The sequence below is a fragment of the Rutidosis leptorrhynchoides genome, chromosome 9 (assembly GCF_046630445.1).
Source record: "Rutidosis leptorrhynchoides isolate AG116_Rl617_1_P2 chromosome 9, CSIRO_AGI_Rlap_v1, whole genome shotgun sequence".
Classification (NCBI taxonomy): Eukaryota; Viridiplantae; Streptophyta; class Magnoliopsida; order Asterales; family Asteraceae; genus Rutidosis; species Rutidosis leptorrhynchoides.
The window spans coordinates 194,548,594-194,575,134 of NC_092341.1; the positions used below are offsets into that span (position 1 = coordinate 194,548,594).

Consider the following 26,541-nt stretch of genomic DNA (forward strand, 5'->3'; position numbering starts at 1 on the left):
TAACTCCCCGGGGTCTAGCTTTAAGTAAATAGAATAAGGCATTAAATTAATGCTAGCCCCCAAATCCGCCAAAGCCCTCATACAGTCCAAATTACCAAGTAAACAAGGAATGGTAAAACTTCCAGGATCTTCAAGCTTCTCGGGAAGCTTGTTTGCAACAACCGCTGAGCATGCGGCATTCAACCTGACTGAAGACACGTTCTTCAGCTTCTGCCTGTTAGTCAGCAAATCCTTAAGAAACCTCGCATACTTAGGCACACCTGCAATAACATCAATAAAAGGCATATTTATGTTAACTTTTTTAATCAAGTCCATGAACTTGGACTTTTCGGCCTCTAGCTTCTCCAATCGCTGTTTCCTCGGGAATGGGAGCGGTGGTTGATACTCTCTAACTACCGGTTTAGCAGCAACAGTAACCGGTTCCTTAACAACTTTTTCAGCCACCTGTTCCGGCTCCTTTTCCCTTTCCGGTTCACTTTCAACAACCGGCTCACTATCATTAACTAACGGTACCCTCAAATCATACTCGTCGGGCTTCCTCGGTGGATGATACGCTAAACCACTTCGGGTGGTGATAGCATTAACATGCCCATTTTTCGGGTTAGTATCCGTCTTGCTAGGTAACTCTCCCGGTTTCCTCTCACTACTCTTATTAGCAAGTTGACCAATCTGCTGTTCAAGATTATGAATAGCTGCTTGTTGATTTCGAAACATTTGGTCATTCTTTTCATTATTCTGAGTAACGGTAGTGACAAGTTGAGTCTGAGATATCACTAACTTCTCAAGCATAGCCTCAAGGTTGGACTTTTTCTCTTCGACCTGTGGTTTCTGAAAATAACCGGGAGCTTGCTGCTGAAAACCTCCACTAGAACCCGGTTGGAACCTCGAACCCTGATTACCTTGCGGATTATAAGGATTATTGAAATTCCTATTAAACTGAGCACGTCCCTGAAATTGATTGTTATTCTGCTGACTAATATAGTTGACCTCTTCTTTCTGATTCATAGTCAAACCCGCATCACAATCTTTGCCCAGATGCAAACCTCCACAGTATTCACAACCAACCTTCATACCATGAATATCCTTGTTCATCTTCTCCAAATTTCTACCAAACGAATCCAACTTAGCACTGAAAGACCCAAAATCATCATAAGCACCTGTACCTGTAGTCTCTGTTCTCTTAACTGAAGCTGAAGGATAAGATTCATGATCCTGATGCCACTCATGAGAATAAGCAGCTTGATTTTCAATGATCTCTAACGCCTCTTCTTCAGTCTTATCCATTAACGTACCACCTGCAGCTTGATCAATACTCTGACGCGTAGGAATATCACAACCTTTGTAGAAAATCTGAACCTTCTGTAAATCATTCAACCCGTGTTGCGGGCACGAGCGTAACAAAGTAGCAAAACGGTCCCAAGCATCAAACAATGTCTCACTGCTCTTTTGTCTAAATTGAGAAATATCTGCTTGAAGTCGAGCAGCTCGAGATGCAGGGAAAAACTTTGACAAAAACTTATCCTCCAAAGTCTCCCAAGATCTAATTGTACCCTCAGGTTGCTTATCTAACCATCTCTTAGCTTCTCCCTTAAGAGTCCAAGGGAAAAGTCTTGTCTTAATTGAAGTGTCGGCAACCTCATGTAGCTTAAACAAGTTACAAACATCATTAAAATTACGAAGATGCTCGTTAGCATCCTCGGTATCTTTGCCATAGAATCGGCAATCAGAAGAAATCAAATTCAGGATCGGCCCTGTAATTTGAAAAGGCTGAGTAATATTCGGCTGAGTAATCGAATTGCCTTGGCCTCCTCGGGTGGCCTTTAACTTTTCAGCCATAGTCTGAGGACGGGGTGCTTCTCCTTCGGCCATTTCTTCAGTTTCTGTAGTATCAGACGAAGCGTAAGAGTCTTCTTCGTTAAAAATTTCAGGTGGTGTCTCGGGCACCACAGTCTCAGAAGTACTACCCAAATTAACGTAAGTATCACCCGATAAAACTGATGAATCCACTGTTAACTTTTGCTTCTGACTTAAAGATTTAAACAACTCTCTTTCAGGCTCGTCAAATAGTATAATGGTAAGTATTCCCGCCTGTCACGCGGGTGACCCGGGTTCGGTCCCCGGCAGCGGCGCCAAAAACTTGATGTGTGAAATCTAGTTTATAAATTATCTCTGGAAATATGCCTGGTTAAAGATTACTACACACTTACGGGCAGTGTACCCGATCGTGTAATAGTATAAAAATGGTTTAACAATTGGAGAATCTGAAGAACGCGTATGTTGCATGCACTACCTGTAACTGCAAGAACACAGCTAACAAACCGATTAAACGCACCGACTCAATTAGAATTAAATTAAACTAAACAGTTAAAATTAACTAAGAACAAACTTAATTATCAAACTTAATTTTCAACACAACTGTCCCCGGCAGCGGCGCCAAAAACTTGATGTGTGAAATCTAGTATATAAATTATCTCTGGAAATATGCCTGGTTAAAGATTACTACACACTTACGGGCAGTGTACCCGATCGTGTAATAGTATAAAAATGGTAATTCCAAGTATCGTTCCAAGGACAGTATTAACGTGAGAATTAAGTTTGAAACTAATAAAAGTAAACTAAGTTAAACTATGAAAATTGAAATTACGAGATAGTTTGTTTTGCGGCTATTTAACGATTAGCCAAATCAAGGAAGCTTTGAAAATAAAAGACAATATTTTTGGTTTTTAAGTTTAAATAAAATAAATGCAGACTCGACAGAAAAATAAAGATATTTGAATTCAATGGATAAAAGAATGTTCGCCTAGATATCCTATTCGCAGTGTTGGATGATTTGTTATTAAGCACTAGTTCTATTAATCAATGCACGCAATTACAGAGTCGGTTTACCCAGAGTTCTCTTTTAGCAAACACATCAAACTAGGACTTATTGGCTTAGGGTTCCCTTTCACCAAAAACCATCATTCATTTGTGACTTAGTAACTAGCTAATTATAAGATTAAGATTCAATTGGTTACGCGTTCGCTCCACACAATTCACCCCTATTTTGGTTAATTACGTTACACGGTTTACCCCCTTGGTCCAGTAAGCACCCAATCGGTTAAGACAAATCAATTGGAAATTAGATCACTAAATTGAAACAGGGTTCCCTTTGTTCAAACAAGTTTCACTAATCAGCCTAGTAACAATAATTAACACCCACAAGAATGGTTCTTTAATCAAAACTCATAATTAATCATGCATCAATCAATAAAACATTAAAGTATCATCCAAACACTTGCAAATATTCAATCTAGACAAACATTAAAGGTTTTAGCCTACAATCATGGCTGAAATCAAAATAACAATCAAAAACATAGAGAAATTCATTGTTGATAACAAAAGAATAAACCTAATCAAAGATTGAAATCTGAAAGATACACGAATCGAGACTTGTTCCCGGAATGATTAGTACCTTAGAATGACCTTGAAGATCTCCAAAAATCACCTAAGTTCGTCAAAAAGTGGCTGGAATTCGTCAGGATACGATTATTATAAATTAGGGTATTTTTCGGCCTTTAAATATGGGAAATTCTGAACCCGGGTCACAAGTCGCGCGGCGCGCCATAATATCGCGCGGCGCGCCGAATAACTGGAAACTGACACTTTGATTATTGAACATGCTCGACCTGTATTTCTAGTTGATTGGCGCGGCGCGCCACCTTTTGGAGCGGCGCTCCATGTGAAAAATGCTGAAACGAAGCTGAAAAACTTAATGTAAACACCAAAACTCGATTCGGACCAACCCTTTTCACTCGTTTTCATCAAAAAAATCATCCAAAACTATCAAATAACCTCAAATTTAACCTTCTTAGTCTTGGAACTCAAACTTTCACAACTTTAACCAAAATAACTCCAAATCGTATCCAAAAGGACCAAAATGTACCCGATATCGCTAAGGAAAATGCATATGAAATACGCGATATCAAGTATCAAATGTGGACTATCAAGATTGGACAATTAAAAAATGAATTAAAATATTGATTATAACATATGAAACTAAATAATTCTTCAAGTTTGCCACTTGATCTTATTTTAAACCTCATTTGTATCTTGATGATTACAATCTGCGTTCAAACCTTTCATGATTCTTGAAAACACCTCAATCGAGAGGATGAACTAACCGAACTTCATCTACGTAAGAAAAGATTGATGCATATAGTTATGCACTTGAAAACTCTCGGAAACTGAGTAAACGTTTAACGCATAGCTGTGCTAATTCCTTTAGCGTTATTATTACCCAAAATAACTTGGTAATTCCTTCCAAAGTAGCAAATTTCGTCACAGCTTCAGCAAACTAACTTCGACTTTTCGTCCGAAACAACCTTATTATAACCTTGATATAAATGCGTACTCTTTTATTGTTACCAGGGAACCTTTTATATTCCACCACATTAGTAGCAAACTTACCAACAACTTCGTTGAACTTTGACTTTCTGAAGAAAAAAAATCATTATAATTATCGAAACCTTATCAGCATCTTGTAACGATAATTGCCATACCAATTATCGAGAATTAGCAATCAGTATTTTAAATTTCGCAGCATTTCTACATCAACAGTTATATGTATACATATAACATTTATCTCTTAGAATTATGAAATCTCATTCTGAAATTCTGAAAAGCACTCTAGCCTATGAATCAGTTTTCTGAGTTTTGAAAATGCTGATGAAGCAGCAAAAACTGTAAACGACCTTAACAATCAAAAGTTTGATGATAAAGAAGGATACGTTGGAAAAGCTCAGAAAAATTAGAACTGGAAAACGGATTGAGCTAATCACAAAGGAGACCAAGGACAAATACAAGGACCAAACTCTGTATTTAAAGAATATGATGATTCTGTTTCTGATAAAATATTTAGCGAATACCTTGCTTCCGAATCTAAACCCTTACGGATAAATCTTCTTCATTATTCATCGATATTAGAAATTCCAAGATATCATTGTATCTTTCATTATAAATATCCTCCATATTTCTGAAGATATTTTCATAACTGTTCTTATCTGAAATCATTAATCTCTTCGTGCTATCAGTGTTAGATCATATAGAAACTGTTAGTTTCTATATTCTGTAAACTTTCGAACTTAAAATATGAATGTTATTGAAGTAATGTTGGGGACTGATGCATGAGTTAGTATAATATAATGACACTTGATCAACGTGATTATATTACAATAAGTCATGCTGAGTTTCTAAATGGAACATGATGATTCACAGATTATAACGTCATCATGTGTCATGTTACATAACTCTTTCATTCTGCTTAATTTCTGAACATATCAAGAAAATATATTCTTGATAGTTCTATTCTCAGCGATTCTGGTAATTTGACAAATCAAATCGTGCTATTACGTTCTTTCTTGTTTAGAACATCAAGTTCATTCGAAATTCCATACCTACGAATTCTGGACCATTATTCGCTTGATTTAAAGTCGGGAAGAGAAAACAAGAACATGAAGCTCCAATATATAAGGAAAAATATAAATCCCAACAATAACACCGAAATTACAAACTGTGGATATCAGTGCGTATAGCAATATAAAGACAAGGGAGGATTATAAATACAATAATCCCTAGAGCATAGTAGAAATAAACAGATTCTTCCGGTGGGAGTTGGAAAAGAAGAACGATCATTACGATAGTCAGAATAAGAACAAGGATTAGAACCGGATTAAGCATTATTATAAACTTTTGGATATATGAACCGAGAAAGAAGGTATAGAAGTGGTGGAAACTAATGGAACAGAAAAGGTAAATTTATAATGGAAATATCAGACAGAGTAATCGAGGCAGATCACCGTATTTAATTATAGAGATTTTAATTTTCTTATTCACCGAAGAATCAAATCTTTTAGATTTCGAAGATTTTCTTTAAATCCCTTGAATTCCGGAATTCAATCGCGACTACCTCAAAAGTTATGGAAAATCTCCATTTCTTCATCTCGATCTTTTGTGATAACTTCATTCATACGCTTCGATTAATCGAATCATTTTACCCATATTATTCAATGATAATAAAACCTCTATTTATCAACTCATATTGGTCATGAAAACATTTTTATTGTAAGCCATGACCACCTCACTCAAATTTCGGGACGAAATTTCTTTAACGGGTAGGTACTGTGATGACCCATAAATTTCCGACCAAATTTAAACTTAATCTTATTATGATTTCAACACGATAAGCAAAGTCTGTAATGGTGAGTCTAGTAAATTTTGGAACTGTGTTCACATATTCAATTACCCTTCGACTATTCCCGACGATTCACGAACAACTAATCGTAAATAGATATGTGTGTATGTATAAATAAATAATAATTCGAAATATAATTAGAAATATTATATATTGTTGTTATAAAAAAATTAATAAAATAAAAAAAGGATATTATAATAATTATTATTTAAAATATATCTATATATATAAAAAATGTGTATTAAAAATAAATATTAAATAATTGTAATACTCATTAGATGTTCTTATTGATATTAAGCAAGTTAAATTCAAACTGATATTATTTTAAAATAAATGGTAATCCGAAAATGAGTTCTATAAATTTTAGGCTTATTAAATATATATTTAGGAACAATTTGTTGAATTTTAAAACTTTTCATATTTTACTTGGGATTAGGAGTGAATAAATAATGTAATTTTTATTTAATAGTTAATGATCGAATTTTTTTACCATAATGACCAAAATAAATAAATATAGTAAATTTAAAAATATGAGATTTTTCTGAACACTTTTATCCGTCACTGATTAACAACGAGTACGAAATCCAGTCCGTGAATGAAATCCAAATTAATAATTAAAGGCTGCTAGTTTATGGCACGTTTAAAAATTTCAATTTAATATTATAATTATTAATTAATAGTATATTATTATACTTGTTTTTATTCTTCTCTTTTCTTCTTTATATCCCACTTGTTGTTTCTGCATAATAGAGAATAAAACCAAACTAGTAGGCTGTGTTGTTTACTCATCTTTGAACACTCACTTGTTCTATTGATTATTCCACAAAACCCACTTGATATACTTCTTACATTTCCTGTTTTGAACAACCACCAATCACACCAATTAAATAAAATAATCAACGCCATGGGTTTGCATATTTTAGCTTTTCTAGTGCTTCTTGGGTTAACAATCCAGTCTCAAGTGGTATTGACTCCAAAAACATATTACTATGAGGTAATTATTCTTTACTATTTTAGCCTCTCGTTTATTAGATCTTATTACAAAATAGTTATACGAAAGGTATGAATAAAAAGTAGCAGTAACAACTCTCATTATTATTATTATTTTATATAAAGCAATGAATTCTATAGAAACTACCGATACAAGAGGTTTAAAAGAACTAACATTATATCAACTTTAGTTATAGTCGTCGTTAACAACAAGTATTAGCTATTAATGTTGGTATTTTTCTAAACCCAATATTTTATCAAAATCTCTAACTATACAGTGGCGTAGCCACGTTTAACTTGATAGGGTCAAATGACCCCAAGAAACTTTTAGTGATTTACTGGTACTATTTAGCACCTGGTCTAAATTGATGGCACACATCACATTTATTGGTTAAATTCAGCCCATCTACATAGAGTTTTTTTTTAGATTATATATATATATATATATATATATATATATATATATATATATATATATATATATATATATATATATATATATATATATATATATATATATATATTTTAAGAAATGTGTAAAAAGCATATGCCATTTTATAAATACTCTTCCTATTTGTATGTTGTCTCTCTCATCTTTTATTTTTATATTTTTTATATTTTTTTGGTCTTATCTTCTCAATTATTATTAACTACGGAGAGTTGACATCAATTTTTTTTTAATTTTTTATTATATTTTTTTGCAAAATAAGATTTTACGGAGTATTTTCGTACATATGAACTATGAAGACAGTTTACAAATTTACGTATCTACAACCAGCGAAATATGCTATATTGGACAATACACTACACTTGGTTAAGTTGAGAATTTTCATGCTCATGATGTAGTGACCCGAACTTTTCCATGTTTATATATATTAATTGAGATTGATATTTACATGATTAAATTTTTCCAACATGTTAAGCAATCAAACTTGTTAAGACTTGATTAATTGAAATAGGTTTCATATAGACAATTGACCACCCAAGTTGACCGGTGATTCACGAACGTTAAAACTTGTAAAAACTATATGATGACATATATATGGTTATATATATAGTTAACATGATATTATGATAAGTAAACATATCATTAAGTATATTAACAATGAACTACATATGTAAAAACAAGACTACTAACTTAATGATTTTGAAACGAGACATATATGTAACGATTATCGTTGTAACGACATTTAATGTATATATATCATATTAAGAGATATTCGTACATCATAATATCATGATAATATAATAATTTAAAATCTCTTTTGATATTATAAACATTGGGTTAACAACATTTAACAAGATCGTTAACCTAAAGGTTTCAAAACAACATTTACATGTAACGACTAACGATGACTTAACGACTCAGTTAAAATGTATATACATTTAGTGTTTTAATATGTATTCATACACTTTTGAAAGACTTAAAGACACTTATCAAAATACTTCTACTTAACAAAAATGCTTTATATTACATCCTCGTTCAGTTTCATCAACAATTCTACTCGTATGCACCCGTATTCGTACTCGTACAATACACAACTTTTAGATGTATGTACTATTGGTATATACACTCCAATTATCAACTCTTAGCAGCCCATGTGAGTCACCTAACACATGTGGGAACCATCATTTGGCAACTAGCATGAAATATCTCATAAAATTACAAAAATATGAGTAATCATTCATGACTTATTTACATGAAAACAAAATTACATATCCTTTATATCTAATCCATACACCAACGACCAAAAACACCTACAAACACTTTCATTCTTCAATTTTCTTCATATAATTGATCTCTCTCAAGTTCTATCTTCAAGTTCTAAGTGTTCTTCATAAATTCCAAAAGTTCTAGTTTCATAAAATCAAGAATACTTTCAAGTTTGCTAGCTCACTTCCAATCTTGTAAGGTGATCATCCAACCTCAAGAAATCTTTGTTTCTTACAGTAGGTTATCATTCTAATACAAGGTAATAATCATATTCAAACTTTGGTTCAATTTCTATAACTATAACAATCTTATTTCAAGTGATGATCTTACTTGAACTTGTTTTCGTGTCATGATTTTGCTTCAAGAACTTCGAGCCATCCAAGGATCCATTGAAGCTAGATCCATTTTTCTATTTTCCAGTAGGTTTATCCAAGGAACTTAAGGTAGTAATGATGTTCATAACATCATTCGATTCATACATATAAAGCTATCTTATTCGAAGGTTTAAACTTGTAATCACTAGAACATAGTTTAGTTAATTCTAAACTTGTTCGCAAACAAAAGTTAATCCTTCTAAATTGACTTTTAAAATCAACTAAACACATGTTCTATATCTATATGATATGCTAACTTAATGATTTAAAACCTGGAAACACGAAAAACACCGTAAAACCGGATTTACGCCGTCGTAGTAACACCGCGGGCTGTTTTGGGTTAGTTAATTAAAAACTATGATAAACTTTGATTTAAAAGTTGTTATTCTGAGAAAATGATTTTTATTATGAACATGAAACTATATCCAAAAATTATGTTTAAACTCAAAGTGGAAGTATGTTTTCTAAAATGGTCATCTAGACGTCGTTCTTTCGACTGAAATGACTACTTTTACAAAAACGTCTTGTAACTTATTTTTCCGACTATAAACCTGTACTTTTATGTTTAGATTCATAAAATATAGTTCAATATGAAACCATAGCAATTTGATTCACTCAAAACGGATTTAAAATGAAGAAGTTATGGGTAAAACAAGATTGGATAATTTTTCTCATTTTAGCTACGTGAAAATTGGTAACAAATCTATTCCAACCATAACTTAATCAACTTGTATTGTATATTATGTAATCTTGAGATACCATAGACACGTATACAATGTTTTGACCTATCATGTCGACACATCAATATATATTTCGGAACAACCATAGACACTCTATATGTGAATGTTGGAGTTAGCTATACAGGGTTGAGGTTGATTCCAAAATATATATACTTTGAGTTGTGATCAATACTGAGATACGTATACACTGGGTCGTGGATTGAATCAAGATAATATTTATCGATTTATTTCTGTACATCTAACTGTGGACAACTAGTTGTAGGTTACTAACGAGGACAGCTGACTTAATAAACTTAAAACATCAAAATATATTAAAAGTGTTGTAAATATATTTTGAACATACTTTGATATATATGTATATATTGTTACAGGTTCGTGAATCAACCAGTGGCCAAGTCTTACTTCCTGACGAAGTAAAAATCTGTGAAAGTGAGTTATAGTCCCACTTTTAAAATCTAATATTTTTGGGATGAGAATACATGAAGGTTTTATAAATGATTTACAAAATAGACACAAGTACGTGAAACTACATTCTATGGTTGAATTATCGAAATCGAATATGCCCCTTTTTATTAAGTCTGGTAATCTAAGAATTAGGGAACAGACACCCTAATTGACACGAATCCTAAAGATAGATCTATTGGGCCTAACAAACCCCATCCAAAGTACCGGATGCTTTAGTACTTCGAAATTTATATCATATCCGAAGGGTGTCCCGGAATGATGGGGATATTCTTATATATGCATCTTATTAATATCGGTTACCAGGTGTTCACCATATGAATGATTTTTATCTCTATGTATGGGATGTGTATTGAAATATGAAATCTTGTGTCTATTGTTACGATTTGATATATATAGGTTAAACCTATAACTCACCAACATTTTTGTTGACGTTTAAAGCATGTTTATTCTCAGGTGAATATTAAGAGCTTCCGCTGTTGCATACTAAAATAAGGACAAGATTTGGAGTCCATGTTTGTATGATATTGTGTAAAAACTGCATTTAAGAAACTGATTTCGATGTAACATAGTTGTATTGTAAACCATTATGTAATGGTCGTGTGTAAACAGGATATTTTAGATTATCATTATTTGATAATCTACGTAAAGCTTTTTAAACCTTTATTTATGAAATAAAGGTTATGGTTTGTTTTAAAAATGAATGCAGTCTTTGAAAAATGTCTCATATAGAGGTTAAAAACCTCGCAACGAAATCAATTAATATGGAACGTTTTTAATCAATAAGAACGGGACATTTCACATGACATCCCTCAAATACAAATATACAATTAATCCACTTCAAATTTATAATTCAAAATGAACTATTATTGTACATAGAGTTCTAGAACGTCTTGGTTAAGAATACAAATATTTTAAAACATGCAAAACATATAAAACATAAATTAAAGAAACACAACGAACGTTCATTACATATCTAATTCCAGAGGTTGGACGCGTAGAGGCATCTTTGGGCATAGGCAACATAGACAACTGCCTAGGGCCCAAATATTAGAAGGGCCCAAAATTTTAATATATATACAATTGTCGAATAGTTAAGTAAATTAAATAAAACGTTGTTGAATAAATATTTGAAAAAAAAAATTTGTTACAGCTGTCTAACAAAATAAGGCTTTTCTAGCTCTAGTTTCAGATGAGCTTCTCCCAATTATGTCTGGCTTAAAAACTTCTTTCGTATTGATAAATTTTAATATAATCTTTTTATCTGTATTAAAAAAATTTAACGTGTATAAGGGTTCATTTTTATTTTCTCCTAGGGCCTCTAAATTGTAGAGACGACCCTGTGAACGTGTCTTATTTTTATGAACAAAGATCAACTAAACTTTTATTGATAGGAATTATTTGCGGTTGAAATTTTTTTTATCCATTACATAAAAATAAAAATAAAAATAAAGAATTTAGAGAAGTATCGTTTATTCGTAAATCGTTGATTAAGTCATAGTGTATTGACCCTGAGAACATTTATAATATAAGGTGTTATATTTTTTTATTCTTTGGAGAAAGAAAACTAAGAAAAGATGTGTGAAGAGATGAATTCGACGAGTTTTTTTTTTTTTTTTTTTAGATTTGAAGTCATTATAAATGCATAGTAGAATACAAATAACAACATATGAATAAGTTTACATATAAAAATGTGTAAACTTTATTATTAATATAAGATATATATTTATGATATAATACACTTGAGATACATTTCAAATATAATTTTATAAATAAAATATACATCCTAATAAATGAATAGCAAAATAAACGTATAACTTTTATTATGGTTATATGTTTAATATATATTTTATATACCTGATATAGGTTCGTGAATCCGAGGCCAACCCTACACTTGTTCAATGTCGCCATATGTATTTTTACTACAAAATACAGTACCGTGAGTTTCATTACTCCATTTTTAAATGCTTTTACAATATATATTTTTGGGACTGAGAATACATGCGCTGTTTTTACAACTGCTTTATTAAATGCTATTGAAATATATTTTGAACTGCGAATACATGCAAATGCTTTATTAACTATTTTACAATATCTATATGCGTGAGTTTCATTTACTCCCTTTTTACTCATTACATTTTTGGGCTGAGAATACATGCAAATGTTTTATTAACTGTTTTACAATATTTATATGCGTGAGTTTCATTTGCTCCCTTTTTAAATGCTTTTGCAATATATACTTTTGGGACTGAGAATACATGCGCTGTTTTTATAACTGTTTTATGAAATTGACACAAGTAATTGAAACTACATTATATGGTTGAATGATCGAAATTGAATATGCCCCTTTTTATTAAGTCTGGTAATCTAAGAATTAGGGAACAGACACCCTAATTGACGCGAACACTAAAGATAGATCTATCGGGCCCAACAAACCCCATCCAAAGTACCGGATGCTTTAGTACTTCGAAATTTTATATCATGTCCGAAGGAGGATCCCAGAATGATGGGGATATTCTTATATGCATATTGTGAATGTCGGTTACCAGGTGTTCAATCCATATGAATGATATTTTTGTCTCTATGAATGGTACGTATGTTTATGAGAAATGGAAATATGAAATCTTGTGGTCTATTAAAATTATGAAATGATTATTTATGATAAATTAATGAACTCACCAACCTTTTGGTTGACACTTGAAAGCATGTTTATTCTCAGGTACGAAAGAAATCTTCCGCTGTGAAATTGCTCATTTTAGAGATATTACTTGGAGTCATTCATGACATATTTCAAAAGACGTTGCATTCGAGTCATTGAGTTCATCAAGATTATTGTTAAGTCAAATTTAGTTGGATGTATTATGAAATGGTATGCATAATGTCAACTTTCGATGAAAAGAAAGTTTTTCTTTTAAAAACGAATGCAATGTTTGTAAAATGTATCATATAGAGGTCAAATACCTCGCGATGTAATCAACTATTGTGAATCGTTTATAATCGATATGGACTTCGTCTGGATGGATTAGGATGGGGCGTTTCAGCAACCCTGCTGTCACATCATCAAATGTGCAAGTGCCACAAGTTCCTGCTCATGTTAGTACGTTGCAGGCACTCATTGATTATCCTGTTACTAAGAGCAAAGGTTTTGCAACTGCTCTTTAGGTATTAATGATTAAATCATCTGTATGCCTGTACCTGCAATTTATTTATGTAATCTTGCAATATTTAATCATAATATTTTGTTGTTGCAGGGTTGTGCTATCCCTGAGTTGAAACCTCATTTAAATGCTCTCCGTTCTGAACAACTCAGGGAATCAACTGCTACTACTCACTTGCTACTAACCAATCAGCTGGAGTCTGTCCTGCAACTGTAGGAACATCAGGAGTCTATTCTTGCTTTAGCCCGTAAAGATATAGCTGAAGGTGCAAATGCTCGTAAGAGAGCTGCTGATGCTGAGCGTGCCTTGAGTGACGCTCAGAAAACAATAAAAGCTAAGGAGACTGAGCTAAAAAATGCTCTAGATGCTGCTACTGCCCTGCAAGAGTAGAAAGACAAGTTGGTGGATGCTGAAAAGAAAAGGGTTGAGGAAGATCAGCTGAAGATTGCTGAGTTGGAAAAGCAGATATCTGCAGAAAGGAAAAAGTCTGCTGGGCTTCTTCAGAGGGCGGAGAAGGGTGAGAGCAATTATGCCTTCACACAATTAATAGGATATTTAAAGTATGTTACACGCCTTTCATCATCAAATTGATGAGGAATAGTTATGGAGTGTTCTTTGAAGAGTGATTATAAAATAATCTTTCCGCCGTACGCCTTCCATCATAAAGTATATGAGGAAGAATTTTTTGAAATATTACATAAATATTAATTATGAGTTAGTGACTTGTCCGTCATACGCCTTCCGTCATAAAGTATATGAGGAAGGATTGCTGAATATTTTTGCCTTCATATAAAATATAGAACTTCGTTCTGTGAAGTAAGTTTTTTATAATGTTTGTCATGACAAGTATCTGAGTTTTGTATCATGCCTCGGTGCGTTCTAGTAAAACTTAAACGTTTTCTAGCCGATCCCTTGTGCCTTTTACTGGCCGGCACAAAAGCTTCCGCCATCGAAGGTATAAAAATACACTCCTTCTGTAGGCAGTATATAAATGCAATGTTCTACATTTGTCACGGGTAGCACTTTGTTTAAGAAAAATATAAAATTTATTGATCAGTACTGAGCAATACATAAACGATTGATGACGAATTTAGGTGGATCAAGCCTAATTAGTACATCATGAATGTTTAGTGTATGCTTATTGCGAATACATGCACTGTAAAAATGACTACAATGGTCTACAGTAAATTGATACACGTTGCTCTTCAGAAAATGCTAATCAACTGCGTTTATTGATATGATAAATTCTGCTCTTGATAAAAATGATAACAAATTGTTTCTTCATACGCCGAGCGCACAGCGCTGTCCGGCCCAAACACTTGATTATGAAATGAAAAACTCCTGAACCACATCTTCCCCGAACAACCGATTTCTCCTCCTCTGATTTATATTGCCTTCTGTTATGCTTGCAAATGTGGATCGTTCCCTTGTTGGTGCCACATACTGTGAGTGTATGGCGGCTACTCCGTTAGGAGTTGGGAATCTGATCTCTGCATGGGCCGTTGATGTTATCGCTCCAAACTTTGCTAACGCTGCCCATCCAAAAAGGACATTGAATCGTGAATTACCATCCAAGATAGTGAAATCGATTGTTTCGGTTCTTAATAGTGGAAATGTTCCCAAAACGACCTCCAAACGAACTCTTCCCATTGCATTCACTGGTGCTCCTGTTAGCCCTGAAACCTTCAAACTTGTCTGCCTAGCTCTTACCTGTGCATGCCTTGGAAAAGCTTTGAAACAATGCCAATAGATGATGTCAGCCTCACTGCCTGTATCTGTGTAAATATGGCTGATGAACTTGTTTGCAATTTCTGCTGAAATGACCACTGGCTGAATGGACAAAGCCCAATTTTGAATTGGTTGAAAAATAATTGGAGCATATCTCCAGCTATCAACATTGTTATCCGACTGATCACTGTCCTCATAGTGACTTCCATTCAACCACACCATTTTGATTACAACATCTGGAGTTGACTCACGCTCCGTGATTCGGTTTCCGTACTGATTTCTGTTATCTCCTCCGCCATGCTCTTCCCTTCTTCTGTTATCTCCTCGACGACCTCTTCCACCATCATTCCTTTGCCATCCAAATTTCCTACGAGGATCATTCCTCCTGTATTGTTTGCTTGGTAACAAGTGGTTTAACTCTCCTGCTTTGATCTTTGCGATTACCTCTCTCATCAGGGATTTGCAATTATCTGTATCATGACCCCATGCTTCATGAAAGTCACACCATAATTCACTTTTTGGGCCTTCTCTTTCTTCCATGGGTGCCGGTGGATTGAAAGTGGTCCAGATTGGTTCAGTGAAAAGAATCTCTTTTGGAGTTTTAGTCAGTGCCATTATCAACGGATGCCTCTCTATTGGCCTTCTATTGTGATGAAAATCATTGGAATGGTTGTTGCCTCTCCATCCGCCATTGGAATTGTCATTCCTTCTCTAATTTTTGTCAAAGTACCGCCCTCCGTTATGCGGTTTGCTGCTGCTGCCATCAAACTTATTCATCCCCCGCTCACCAGCTCGAACATGCTTCTGTGCAACTTCTAACGCCTGATGTAGAGTCTTTGGCAAGTCATACCTTAACGCATGAACAAGTGCACTAAACCGTCGCTGATCCAGATAAAAAATAAAACCAGATACTAGCTGAGATTCTGGACAATCAGGTATCTTCTGTGCTTCAAGTGTGTATCGCTTCATGAAATTACTCAAGGATTCATTGTGATGCATTGTGATCTCATGTGCATCAAGATGTGTCAAAGTACAGCTTCGAAGGTTTTGATACTGCATAACAAACTTTGCACGAAGGTCCAAATAACTGGTGATGCTTCTTGGCGGCAAGCTAGCAAACCATTCCCTTGCCATTTTCTGCAGCACCGTTGGAAATATATGATAAGCTACCTCGTCATCCTAATGCTGCAACCTCGTAGCGCCTTCAAACATGGTGAGGAAATCCTCAGGATCTGTTGTACCATCATAAACTCTAAGTGCCGGTATGCCAAGATTCCCAGGCAACGAATAATTAGCAATTTGATCAATGAAACACTGAGTGGATTCTGCCATAGCTGGTGGCTTTGTAGCTTGCTCTCTAGTAATAAGGGAGAAGAAATTATCTACAGCCACAGCACGAACGGCGGGCTGCGCTAAGCGTTGCTTATATTTTGCCGGAGCTGTCTGCATAAGGATGTCGTTCAAAAGCAACACTGCCTGCTTCTCTGACATGAACTCATCTTTGTCAGTTTCATCATCAGAGTCATTATTATCATAGCTCAGGTCATTATCATCCTCAGAATCATCAATAAGACTACCCAGCTTGTCAAGTTGCCTGGATAACCTGTATTTTGATATAGATTGCCTTTTCATGATTTTCTTGTCTTTGCCATCCGCCATCCACCGAAAAGGTATAAATGATGGACATCGCCGTGGTTGCATCAATGGTCGTTGCTCTGGATTAGTAACAAAATTTGGAAGTCTTTCTGCACTTTTGGTTGTCGTTTCTTCGATTACTGGCCTTTTCTCCGAATTAGTTGCCAAATGCTTAAGCCTTTCAGCAGTTTCAGCAACTGTTTCTTCAATCGTACCATCTAGTGGCAGAACAGGTACATCTTCAATAGTTATCATGTCGTCAGTTGATGGATTGTTGATTGCTTCAAGTACAAATGGAGCTTCAGTTGTTTTTGTTCCTTTTCCTTTTCGTGTGTTCTTTGCATTAGTGGATGGCGCCATTGTTAACACCTATTTCCTTATGAGGTAAGGCTTAGCGTATCAACAAGATACTAGTAGTAATCTAGCTTTAGGAGGACGGAGTGTTGCCAATTGATTTTTACCCTTGGAAAATAATCCCTGCAGACCCGGTTCACAAGTGTAGAAACTTGTGGGGTGGCTTAATCAATCTGTCGTCTGTAGAGTGTAAAAGTGCTAGCCGAATGACTTCTAGTGAGATAAAGTAGAAAGAGAAAGAGAAGTGAAGTCTCAGCTCTCAAAGTTGTCAGAATGTCTGAACTGTGTAAAATGACGACCCAAGGGGTCTATTTATAGTGTCAGATCCACCAGATTGCTTGGGGACATGTGTCAGATGATGATATGTTCTATTACTTGTGATCTGAAATTTACGCTGAAGGTGGCGTTCTCCGGCCAGGGCTTACGCGCTAGGCGGCCTTCAGGGCTTACGCATGACGGAGCAGCCTGTACAGCGGAGAACGCTGGACGGATAACTCCACAAAACTGTTGTTTTCAGTCTTCCTGATGCTACTTTTATGCAACCATTATGCTTTTTATGCGTGTATACGATAGGATACACCATTAAGACAAGTTGATAGAATATAGTAAACTAAATAAACGTGCAATGTATATTATAATTGAGTGTGATAGAATTCAAAAGCATACAGTGATCAATAGTAATAATATTAGACTCTCGTGAATTTCAGTTGTTGGTATTTTACCGACAGTTTTCATGGACTATTATATCGTGCCCCGTTGTTCACTCAGTGGCAAATAAAAAGTTTTTAGAAAAATCCCATACTTTTAAATTAACTATATTTATTTATTTTGGTCATTATGGTATAAAATTAGATCAGAATTTATTAAATAAAAATTACATTAATTGTTCACTCCCAATCCCAAGTAAAATATAAAAAGTTTTAAAATTGAACAAATAGTTCCTAAATACATTTTTAAGAAGCCTAAAATTTACATTACACATTTTTGGATCACCGTTTATTTTAGAATCACGTAAGTTTGAATTTACTTACTTAATATCAATCGGGACATCAAATGAGTATTACAATCATTTAATATTTATTTTTAATATACATTATATATATATAGATATATTTTAAATAATAATTATTATAATATCCTATTTTTTATTTTATTTTACAGAATTAAATTTTAATAGCACTAACATATAATATTTTAAATTATATTTTCAATTACCATTTATATATATATATATATATATATATATATATATATATATATATATATATATATATATATATATATATATATATATATATATATACACACACATATCTATTTACAATTAATGGTTCGTGAATCGTCGAAACTAGTCGAAGGTAATTGAATACATGAACATAGTTCCAAAATTTTCGAGACTCAATATTATAGACTTTGCTTATCGTGTCGGAAACATGTAAAGATCAAGTTTAAATTTGGTCGAAATTTTTCGGGTCATCACAGATAGGGTGTATGTGTTGGAAGACCCCATTCCCGATCAACTCGACGAGGATGATACGGAAGGCATGGCTTATTGGGATAAGTATTGCACCGATTCGGTGCAATTCGCTTGCCTTATGCTTGGGACTATGATAGCCGAACTCCAAAAGGACTTCGAGCATCATAGTGCATATGACATGATCACACAATTGAAGGAGATGTTCCTTCAACAAGCTCGTGTCAAGAGCTTTGAAACGGTTTGAGCGCTTCATGCATGTCATATGGATGACTCCCAATCCGTTTCATCTTATGTCCTTAAGATGAAAAGCCTAATTGATCGAGCGAATCGTCTAAATTGCAACGTGTAATGAATTACAATATGAATGGTTGGGATAAGAGCATTGGCGAATTACATGCCATGCTTAAGATGGCCGAAGCAAGCATGGGTAAAAGGGCTTCACCCATGCTTATGATCAATGAAGGCGGGTCCAAAAACAATAACATTTCTAAGCCAAAGGTGGCTAAGAGGAAAGGACCCGCCTACCAAGGCAAGGGCAAGGGAAAGGGGAAGATGGTTACCCCAACCAACAATAACAAGAAGCAAAAGGTTGCTGGTAAAGCAAACCCAAAGGAAGATCCGTGCTTTGGTTGCGGTGAGATGGGTCACTGGAAACGCAACTGCCCGATCTATCTAACGGAGTTGAATGAAAAGAGGGATGCAGGGCAAACCTCAGGTAATGTATATATGGTATACGTTGAGCTTAGTATTACTACTTCTAATACATGGGTATTAGACACAGGATGTGGAACTCATATTTGCAATTCTTTGCAGGGGTTCAAAAGAAGTAACCAAGATGTGGGAACAACAAGTCTCTTCATGGGAAATGGAGCAAGGGTGCAAGTGAAAGCTCAAGGAGGCTTTGTTTTGAAGCTTCCAAGTGGTTTGGAGCTTATTTTGAAAAATGTTTTGCATGCACCCGATTTATCTCGAAACATTATTTCTGTATCCCGTTTGAAACAATATGGTTTTAATCTTAATTTCATTAATGATGACATCCATGTTTATTTAGATCATGTGTTCTATTTTAAGGCTTCGCCTTTGATGGTATTTATGAATTGGTTCATGACGACACATCATACAATAACTTAATGTTCCATGCAAACACCAAGAAACTCAAAAGGGATTTGAGTGATTCCTACTTATGGCATTGTCGCCTTGGTCACATAAACAAGAATCGAATGCATACACTTCAAAAGAATGGACTTTTGAAATTAAATGAACTGGACTCATTTGATGTATGTGAATCTTGTTTACAAGGCAAAATGACTAAAGCACCTTTCAAAGGGACCTATGAAAGGGCTAAAGACTTACTGGGATTAATACATTCGGATGTATGTGGATCCTTTAAGCCCATGACTAGGAAAGGTGAAAGATACTTCGTCACTTTCATTGATGACTTTAGTCGTTTCGGATATGTCTACTTGTTAAGACACAAGGATGAAACTTTTGAAGCATTCAAGGAATATCAAAACGAAGTACAAAATCAACTCAATAAGACAATCAAGGTACTTTGTACCGATAGAGGAGGTGAATACCTAAGCGATGCTTTCCAAGATCATCTTAAAAGTTGTGGGATTATCTCGCAACTCACTCATCCTGGAACACCCCAACTTAATAGAGTTTCCGAAAGGAGGAACCGAACCCTAATGGATATGGTTCGATCTATGATGGCTAAAAGCTCGTTACCTCTATCATTTTGGGGTTATTGTCTATGCTCCGCGGCTCGTATTCTAAATATGGCCCCAACCAAGCAAGTGGAACGAACTCCTCATGAGATGTGGTTTGGAAAACCTCCATCTCTGTCATACTTAAAGGTATGGGGATGTGAATCTTATCCTAAGCATTATGTCCCTAATAAGTTGAATGCTCGATCCACGAAGTGTATCTTCATAGGATATCCCAAGGATGATATGGGATATTATTTCTATGATCCATCCGAGCAGAATGTATTTGTTGCTCGGAAGGCTGAATTCCTTGAAACTAAGTTCCTAATGGAAGGTAATAGTGAAAGGAAGATAGATCTTGAAGAGGTTCAAGATCAAATAGATGATACACAATTGGTTGACACTAGCACTCAACATGAAAATGTTGAGAATGATCAAATGGATGATCAAAGTGTACAAGATGTTTGTAGTGACCCGAACTTTTCCATGTTTATATATATCAATTGAGATTGATATTTACATGACTAAATGTTTCCAACGTGTTAAGCAATCAAACTTGTTAAGACTTGATTAAATGAAATAAGTTTCATATAGACAATTGATCACCCATGTTGACCGGCGATTCACGAACGTTACAAAATTGTAAAAACTACATGTTGTGGTATATATAGACATATATATATGGTTGACATAAGATTATGATGAGTAAGTATCGCACTAAGTATATTAACAATGTGTGATATACATAAGAAATGAGATTACTAAGCTAAGAAACTCGAAATGATATATATAACGATTATCGTTATGATAACGTCTACTAAATACATATGTATCATATTAAGATATTGATACACTATATTTAACATGATAAAATGGTATTTAAATATATCATTAAGTATGTTAATAATGAACTACATATGTAAAAACAAGACTACTAACCCAAGAATTACGAAACGAGACTTATATGTAACGATTATCATTGTAACGATATTTTAATGTACATATCATATTAAGAGATATTCATACATCATAATATCATGATAATATAATAATTTAACATCTCATTTGATATAATAAACATTGGGTTAACAACATTAATTGAGATCGTTAACTTAAAGGTTTCAAAACAACACTTACATGTAACGACTAACGAAGACTTAACGACTCCATTAGAATGTATATACATGTTGTTTTTTGATATGGATTCTTACACTTTTGAAAGACTTCAAGACACATATCAAAGTACTTCTACTTAACAAAAATGCTTACAATTACATCCTCATTCAGTTTCATCAACAATTCTACTCGTATGCACCCGTATTCGTACTCGTATAATACACAGCTTTTAGATGTATGTACTATTGGTATATACACTCCAATGATCAGTTCTTAGCAGCGCATGTAGGTCACCTAACACATGAGGGAACTATCATTTGGAAACTAGCATGAAATATCTCATAAAATTACAAAAATATTAGTAATCATTCATGACTTATTTACATGAAAACAAAATTACATATCCTTTATATCTAATCCATATACCAACGAGAAAAAACACCTAAAAACACTTTCATTCTTCAATTTTCTTCATCTAATTGATCTCTCTCAAGTTCCATCTTCAAGTTCTAAGTGTTCTTCATAAATTCCATAAGTATAGTTTCATAAAAATCAAGAATACTTCCAAGTTTGCAAGTCTACTTCCAAGCTTTCTAATCCATTCCAAGTAATCATCTAAGATCAAGGAACCTTTATTATTTATATTAGGTTATCTTTCTAATTCAAGGTAATATTCATATTCAAACTTTGATTCAATTTCTACAAGTATAACAATCTTATTTCGAGTAAAAATCTTACTTGAACTGTTTTCGTGTCATGATTCTGTTTCAAGAACTTTCAAGCCATCCAAGGATCCTTTGAAGCTAGATCCATTTTGTCATTTCCAGTGGTTTTATCCAGAAAACTTGAGGTATTAATGATGTTCATAACATCATTCGATTCATACATATAAAGCTATCTTATTCGAAGGTTTAAACTTGTAATCACTAGAACATAGTTTAGTTAATTCTAAACTTGTTCGCAAACAAAAGTTAATCCTTCTAACTTGACTATTAAAATCAACTAAACACATGTTCTATATCTATAAGATATGATAACTTAATGATTTAAAACCTGGAAACACGATGAACACCATAAAATCGGATATACGCCGTCGTAGTGAAACCGGGGGCTGTTTTGGTTTGGATAATTAAAAACTATGATAAACTTTGATTTAAAAGTTGTTCTTCTGGGAAAATGATTTTTCATATGAACATGAAATTATATCCAAAAATCTTGGTTAAACTCAAAGTGAAAGTATGTTTTTCAAAATGGTCATCAAGATGTCGTTCTTTCGACGGAAATGACTACATCTTTAGTAATTGACACGTAACTTAAATTTCCGACTATAAACCTATACTTTTTATGTTTTGATTCTTAAATTAGAGTTCAATATGAAACAATAGCAATTTGATTCACTCAAAACGGATTTAAAATAAAGAAGTTATGGGTAAAACAAGATTGGATATTTTTGATCTTTTTAGCTACGAGAAATGTTTAACAAATCTATGCAAATCATATCCTAGCTAACTTATATTGTATTATACATGTATTCTAGTATATTATGTAATCTTGGGATACCATAGACACGTATGCAAATGTTTTGACATATCATATCGATCCATGTATATATATTATTTGGAACAACCATAGACACTCTATATGCAGTAATGTTGGAGTTAGCTATACAGGGTTGAGGTTGATTCCAAAAATATATATACTTTGAGTTGTGATCTAGCCTGAGACGTGTATACACTGGGTCGTGGATTGATTCAAGATAATATATATCGATTTATTTTTGTACATCTAACTGTGGACAACTAGTTGTAGGTTACTAACGAGGACTGCTGACTTAATACACTCAAATCTTTAAAACATAATAAAAATGGTTGTAATTATATTTTGATCATACTTTAATATATATGTACATATTTGTATAGGTTCGTGAATCGATCCGTGGCCAAGTATTATTTTCGAGGAAGGAAATATCTGTGAAAGTGAGTTATAGTCCCACTTTTAAAATCTAATATTTTTGGGATGAGAATACATGCAGGTTTTATAAATGATTTACAAAATAGACACAAGTACGTGAAACTACATTCTATGGTTGAATTATCGAAATCGAATATGCCCCTTTTTATTAAGTTTGGTAATCTAAGAATTAGGGAACAAACACCCTAATTGATGCGAATCCTAAAGATAGATATATTGGGCCTAACAAACCCCATCCAAAGTACCGGATGCTTTAGTACTTCGAAATTTATATCATATCCGAAGGGTGTCCCGAAATGATGGGGATATTCTTATATATGCATCTTGTTAATGTCGGTTACCAGGTGTTCACCATATGAATGATTTTTATCTCTATGTATGGGATGTGTATTGAAATATGAAATCTTGTGGTCTATTGTTACGATTTGATATATATAGGTTAAACCTATAACTCACCAACATTTTTGTTGACGTTTAAAGCATGTTTATTCTCAGGTGAATACTAAGAGCTTCCGCTGTTGCATACTAAAATAAGGACAAGATTTGGAGTCCATGTTTGTATGATATTGTGTAAAAACTGCATTCAAGAAACATATGTCGATGTAATATATTTCTATTGTAAACCATTATATAATGGTCATGTGTAAACAGAATATTTTAGATTATCATTTTTTGATAATCTACGTAATGTTTTTAAAACCTTTATTGATAAAATAAAGGTTATGGTTGTTTTAAGAATGAATGCAGTCTTTGAAAAACGTCTCATATGGAGGTCAAAACCTCGCAATGAAATCAATTAATATGGAACGTTTATAATCAATTTAAATGAGACATTTCAGTTGGTATCAGAGCGTTGGTCTTAGAGAATCAGAAAATTTGCATTAGTGTGTCTTATCGAGTTTGTTAGGATATATTAGTGAGTCTGGACTTCGACCGTGTTTTCTTTAAAAATGATTGCTTAGCATTTTGGTTGGAAACTATATATTATTAATATATAAATATTATGTGATATATTAATCTCTTAACATGTTTGATATTGTGTGATAGATGTCTACTTCTTGTACAAATCCCATTGAATCACCTAATAATAACGAAGAGTCTAATATATATTGGCAAGATTCACAAGTTCCCGAAGAACCGGAAGAAGAGGAAACGGAACCGGAAGAAGAGGAACCGGAAGAAGTAGAGGTTCCAGAGGGGGGAATAGTAGGAATCACAGAAAACTGGTCAAATAAAAGAAAATCCTCAACCAATGGAGCAAAATTAATAATGGTCAATGGTGTTTCCGCTAAGGAAGCAAAATATTGGGAAAATTACCAATTTTCTGATGAATCGGATCCTGATGAGGATTCCGATGATGTTATAGAAATTACCCCGACCCAATTTAATGAGGCAAAAGAAAATAATAAGGGAAAAGGCATCAAAATAGAGAAATCTGATTCTGACCCCGATGAACTTTATATGTACCGTCAACACCCGTATTTTCAATATCGTGACAATAACCCGGGAACCTCTAAACCACCAGGTTTTTCTAAACCAATGCGGAAAACGATGACTCGTATTAGAGGAACATCATATATCCCTAGAAGATTAGGAAAAAGAACCAAGTCCGAAGAAAAAGAAACCAGTAATTCAGATTAAAGGGGTGTGAGCATGTTGTGTAATAAATGTATTGTAGTGTGCTTGTACTTTTATGTTCTATGTAAAAATTTCTTGTATTGTTTGTTATTACGAATCTAATCCTTGTCTATTTTACAGTATAAAAACAAAATGGACGTTAAGGGTAGACAACCGAATATTTTAGAAGACCTACCAGAGGATATGATTGAGGAAATCTTGTCTAGAGTAGGTCAGAATTTATCAGCACATTTAGTTATGGCGAAATTAACTTGTCAAACATTTGAAAGACTTTCTAGAAATGCCTTAGTTTATAAAAGGCTTTCCTTTGATAGGTAGGGTATATCACATTGGGGAGACTTTAAGTTACGCCGTGTTTTCTTTAAAGCGTTAAATGCGGGGAACCCAAATGCAATTTTACGCTACGGGTTAAGAACCTATTTTGACTCAACATATCCCAACATAGGATTTCATGAATTAGAAAGAGCTTCTAACATGCAACATAAAGAAGCATGTTATGCTTACAGGTTAGTGATGTTCGCTTCTTACCAAAGTGAGAAAAAGAACATCGGATTGCAGCTTTTAAATAAAACTTTCCCATAAGTGACGGATTCAGTAGTTGGGGTGAGAAACAAGGTTTTTAGATTATTACGGGGCTGTTGGACATTACGAAACCCTCGTCCTTTTGACGCCATTACAACATGCTGCCTAGCTAATGGTCATAACGGTTATTTTCCACAAGACCAAGGATGGGAAGTCGTCTTAGTAAAACCAGAATGCATGACTTGTTTCTGGACTTATGAATTACGTGTCTTTATTTCCTTTGCTGAACAACTTGCGTATTAACTAGATTTATCTTCAAAACTGTCCTGTATCATAGTGTACTATATTTCATGTTATATGTAATATAGCGAAGTTGTAAGTTTGAAGAATATTTGTATGTGATATATTATTATAATCAGTTTTTCATATGGAATTGTAGTAGTTGAATTGTATATTAGCTACTAAGTATGAACTTAACGGGTAGTTGTACCCGAATTTAAAATTATAAAACGTTAATATGAAGAAAAAGCTTTTATAAATGAGTTCATATTATGCTACGAGATACTATTGACTACTCTTAATATTCTGTATGATTAAATTGTTTCATTTGACTATTTTGAAGGAAATGGTACCGAGTACTCGACACACCTTGAATATGAGCGAAGAGGAATTTCGTGCCTTTCTTGCTTCAAACTTAGCCGCAGTACAGGCCGCGCTACATACCAAC

The 26,541-nt window shown here is 33.8% G+C and overlaps 1 protein-coding gene across 1 annotated transcript in view; it reads right to left on the reverse strand.

Annotated features, from left to right (window-relative positions):
• Window positions 1–14,037: 14,037 nt before the first annotated feature.
• LOC139868484 (uncharacterized) overlaps window positions 14,038–26,541 on the reverse strand; it is a 100,736-nt gene continuing 88,232 nt past the window's right edge. Inside the window, exons 5-6 of the mRNA XM_071856819.1 lie at window positions 15,378–15,442; window positions 14,038–14,200 (exon numbers count right to left, since the gene is read on the reverse strand). Coding sequence (XP_071712920.1) covers window positions 14,038–14,200; window positions 15,378–15,442 — 228 coding nt within the window. The remainder of the gene's footprint in view (window positions 14,201–15,377; window positions 15,443–26,541) is intronic.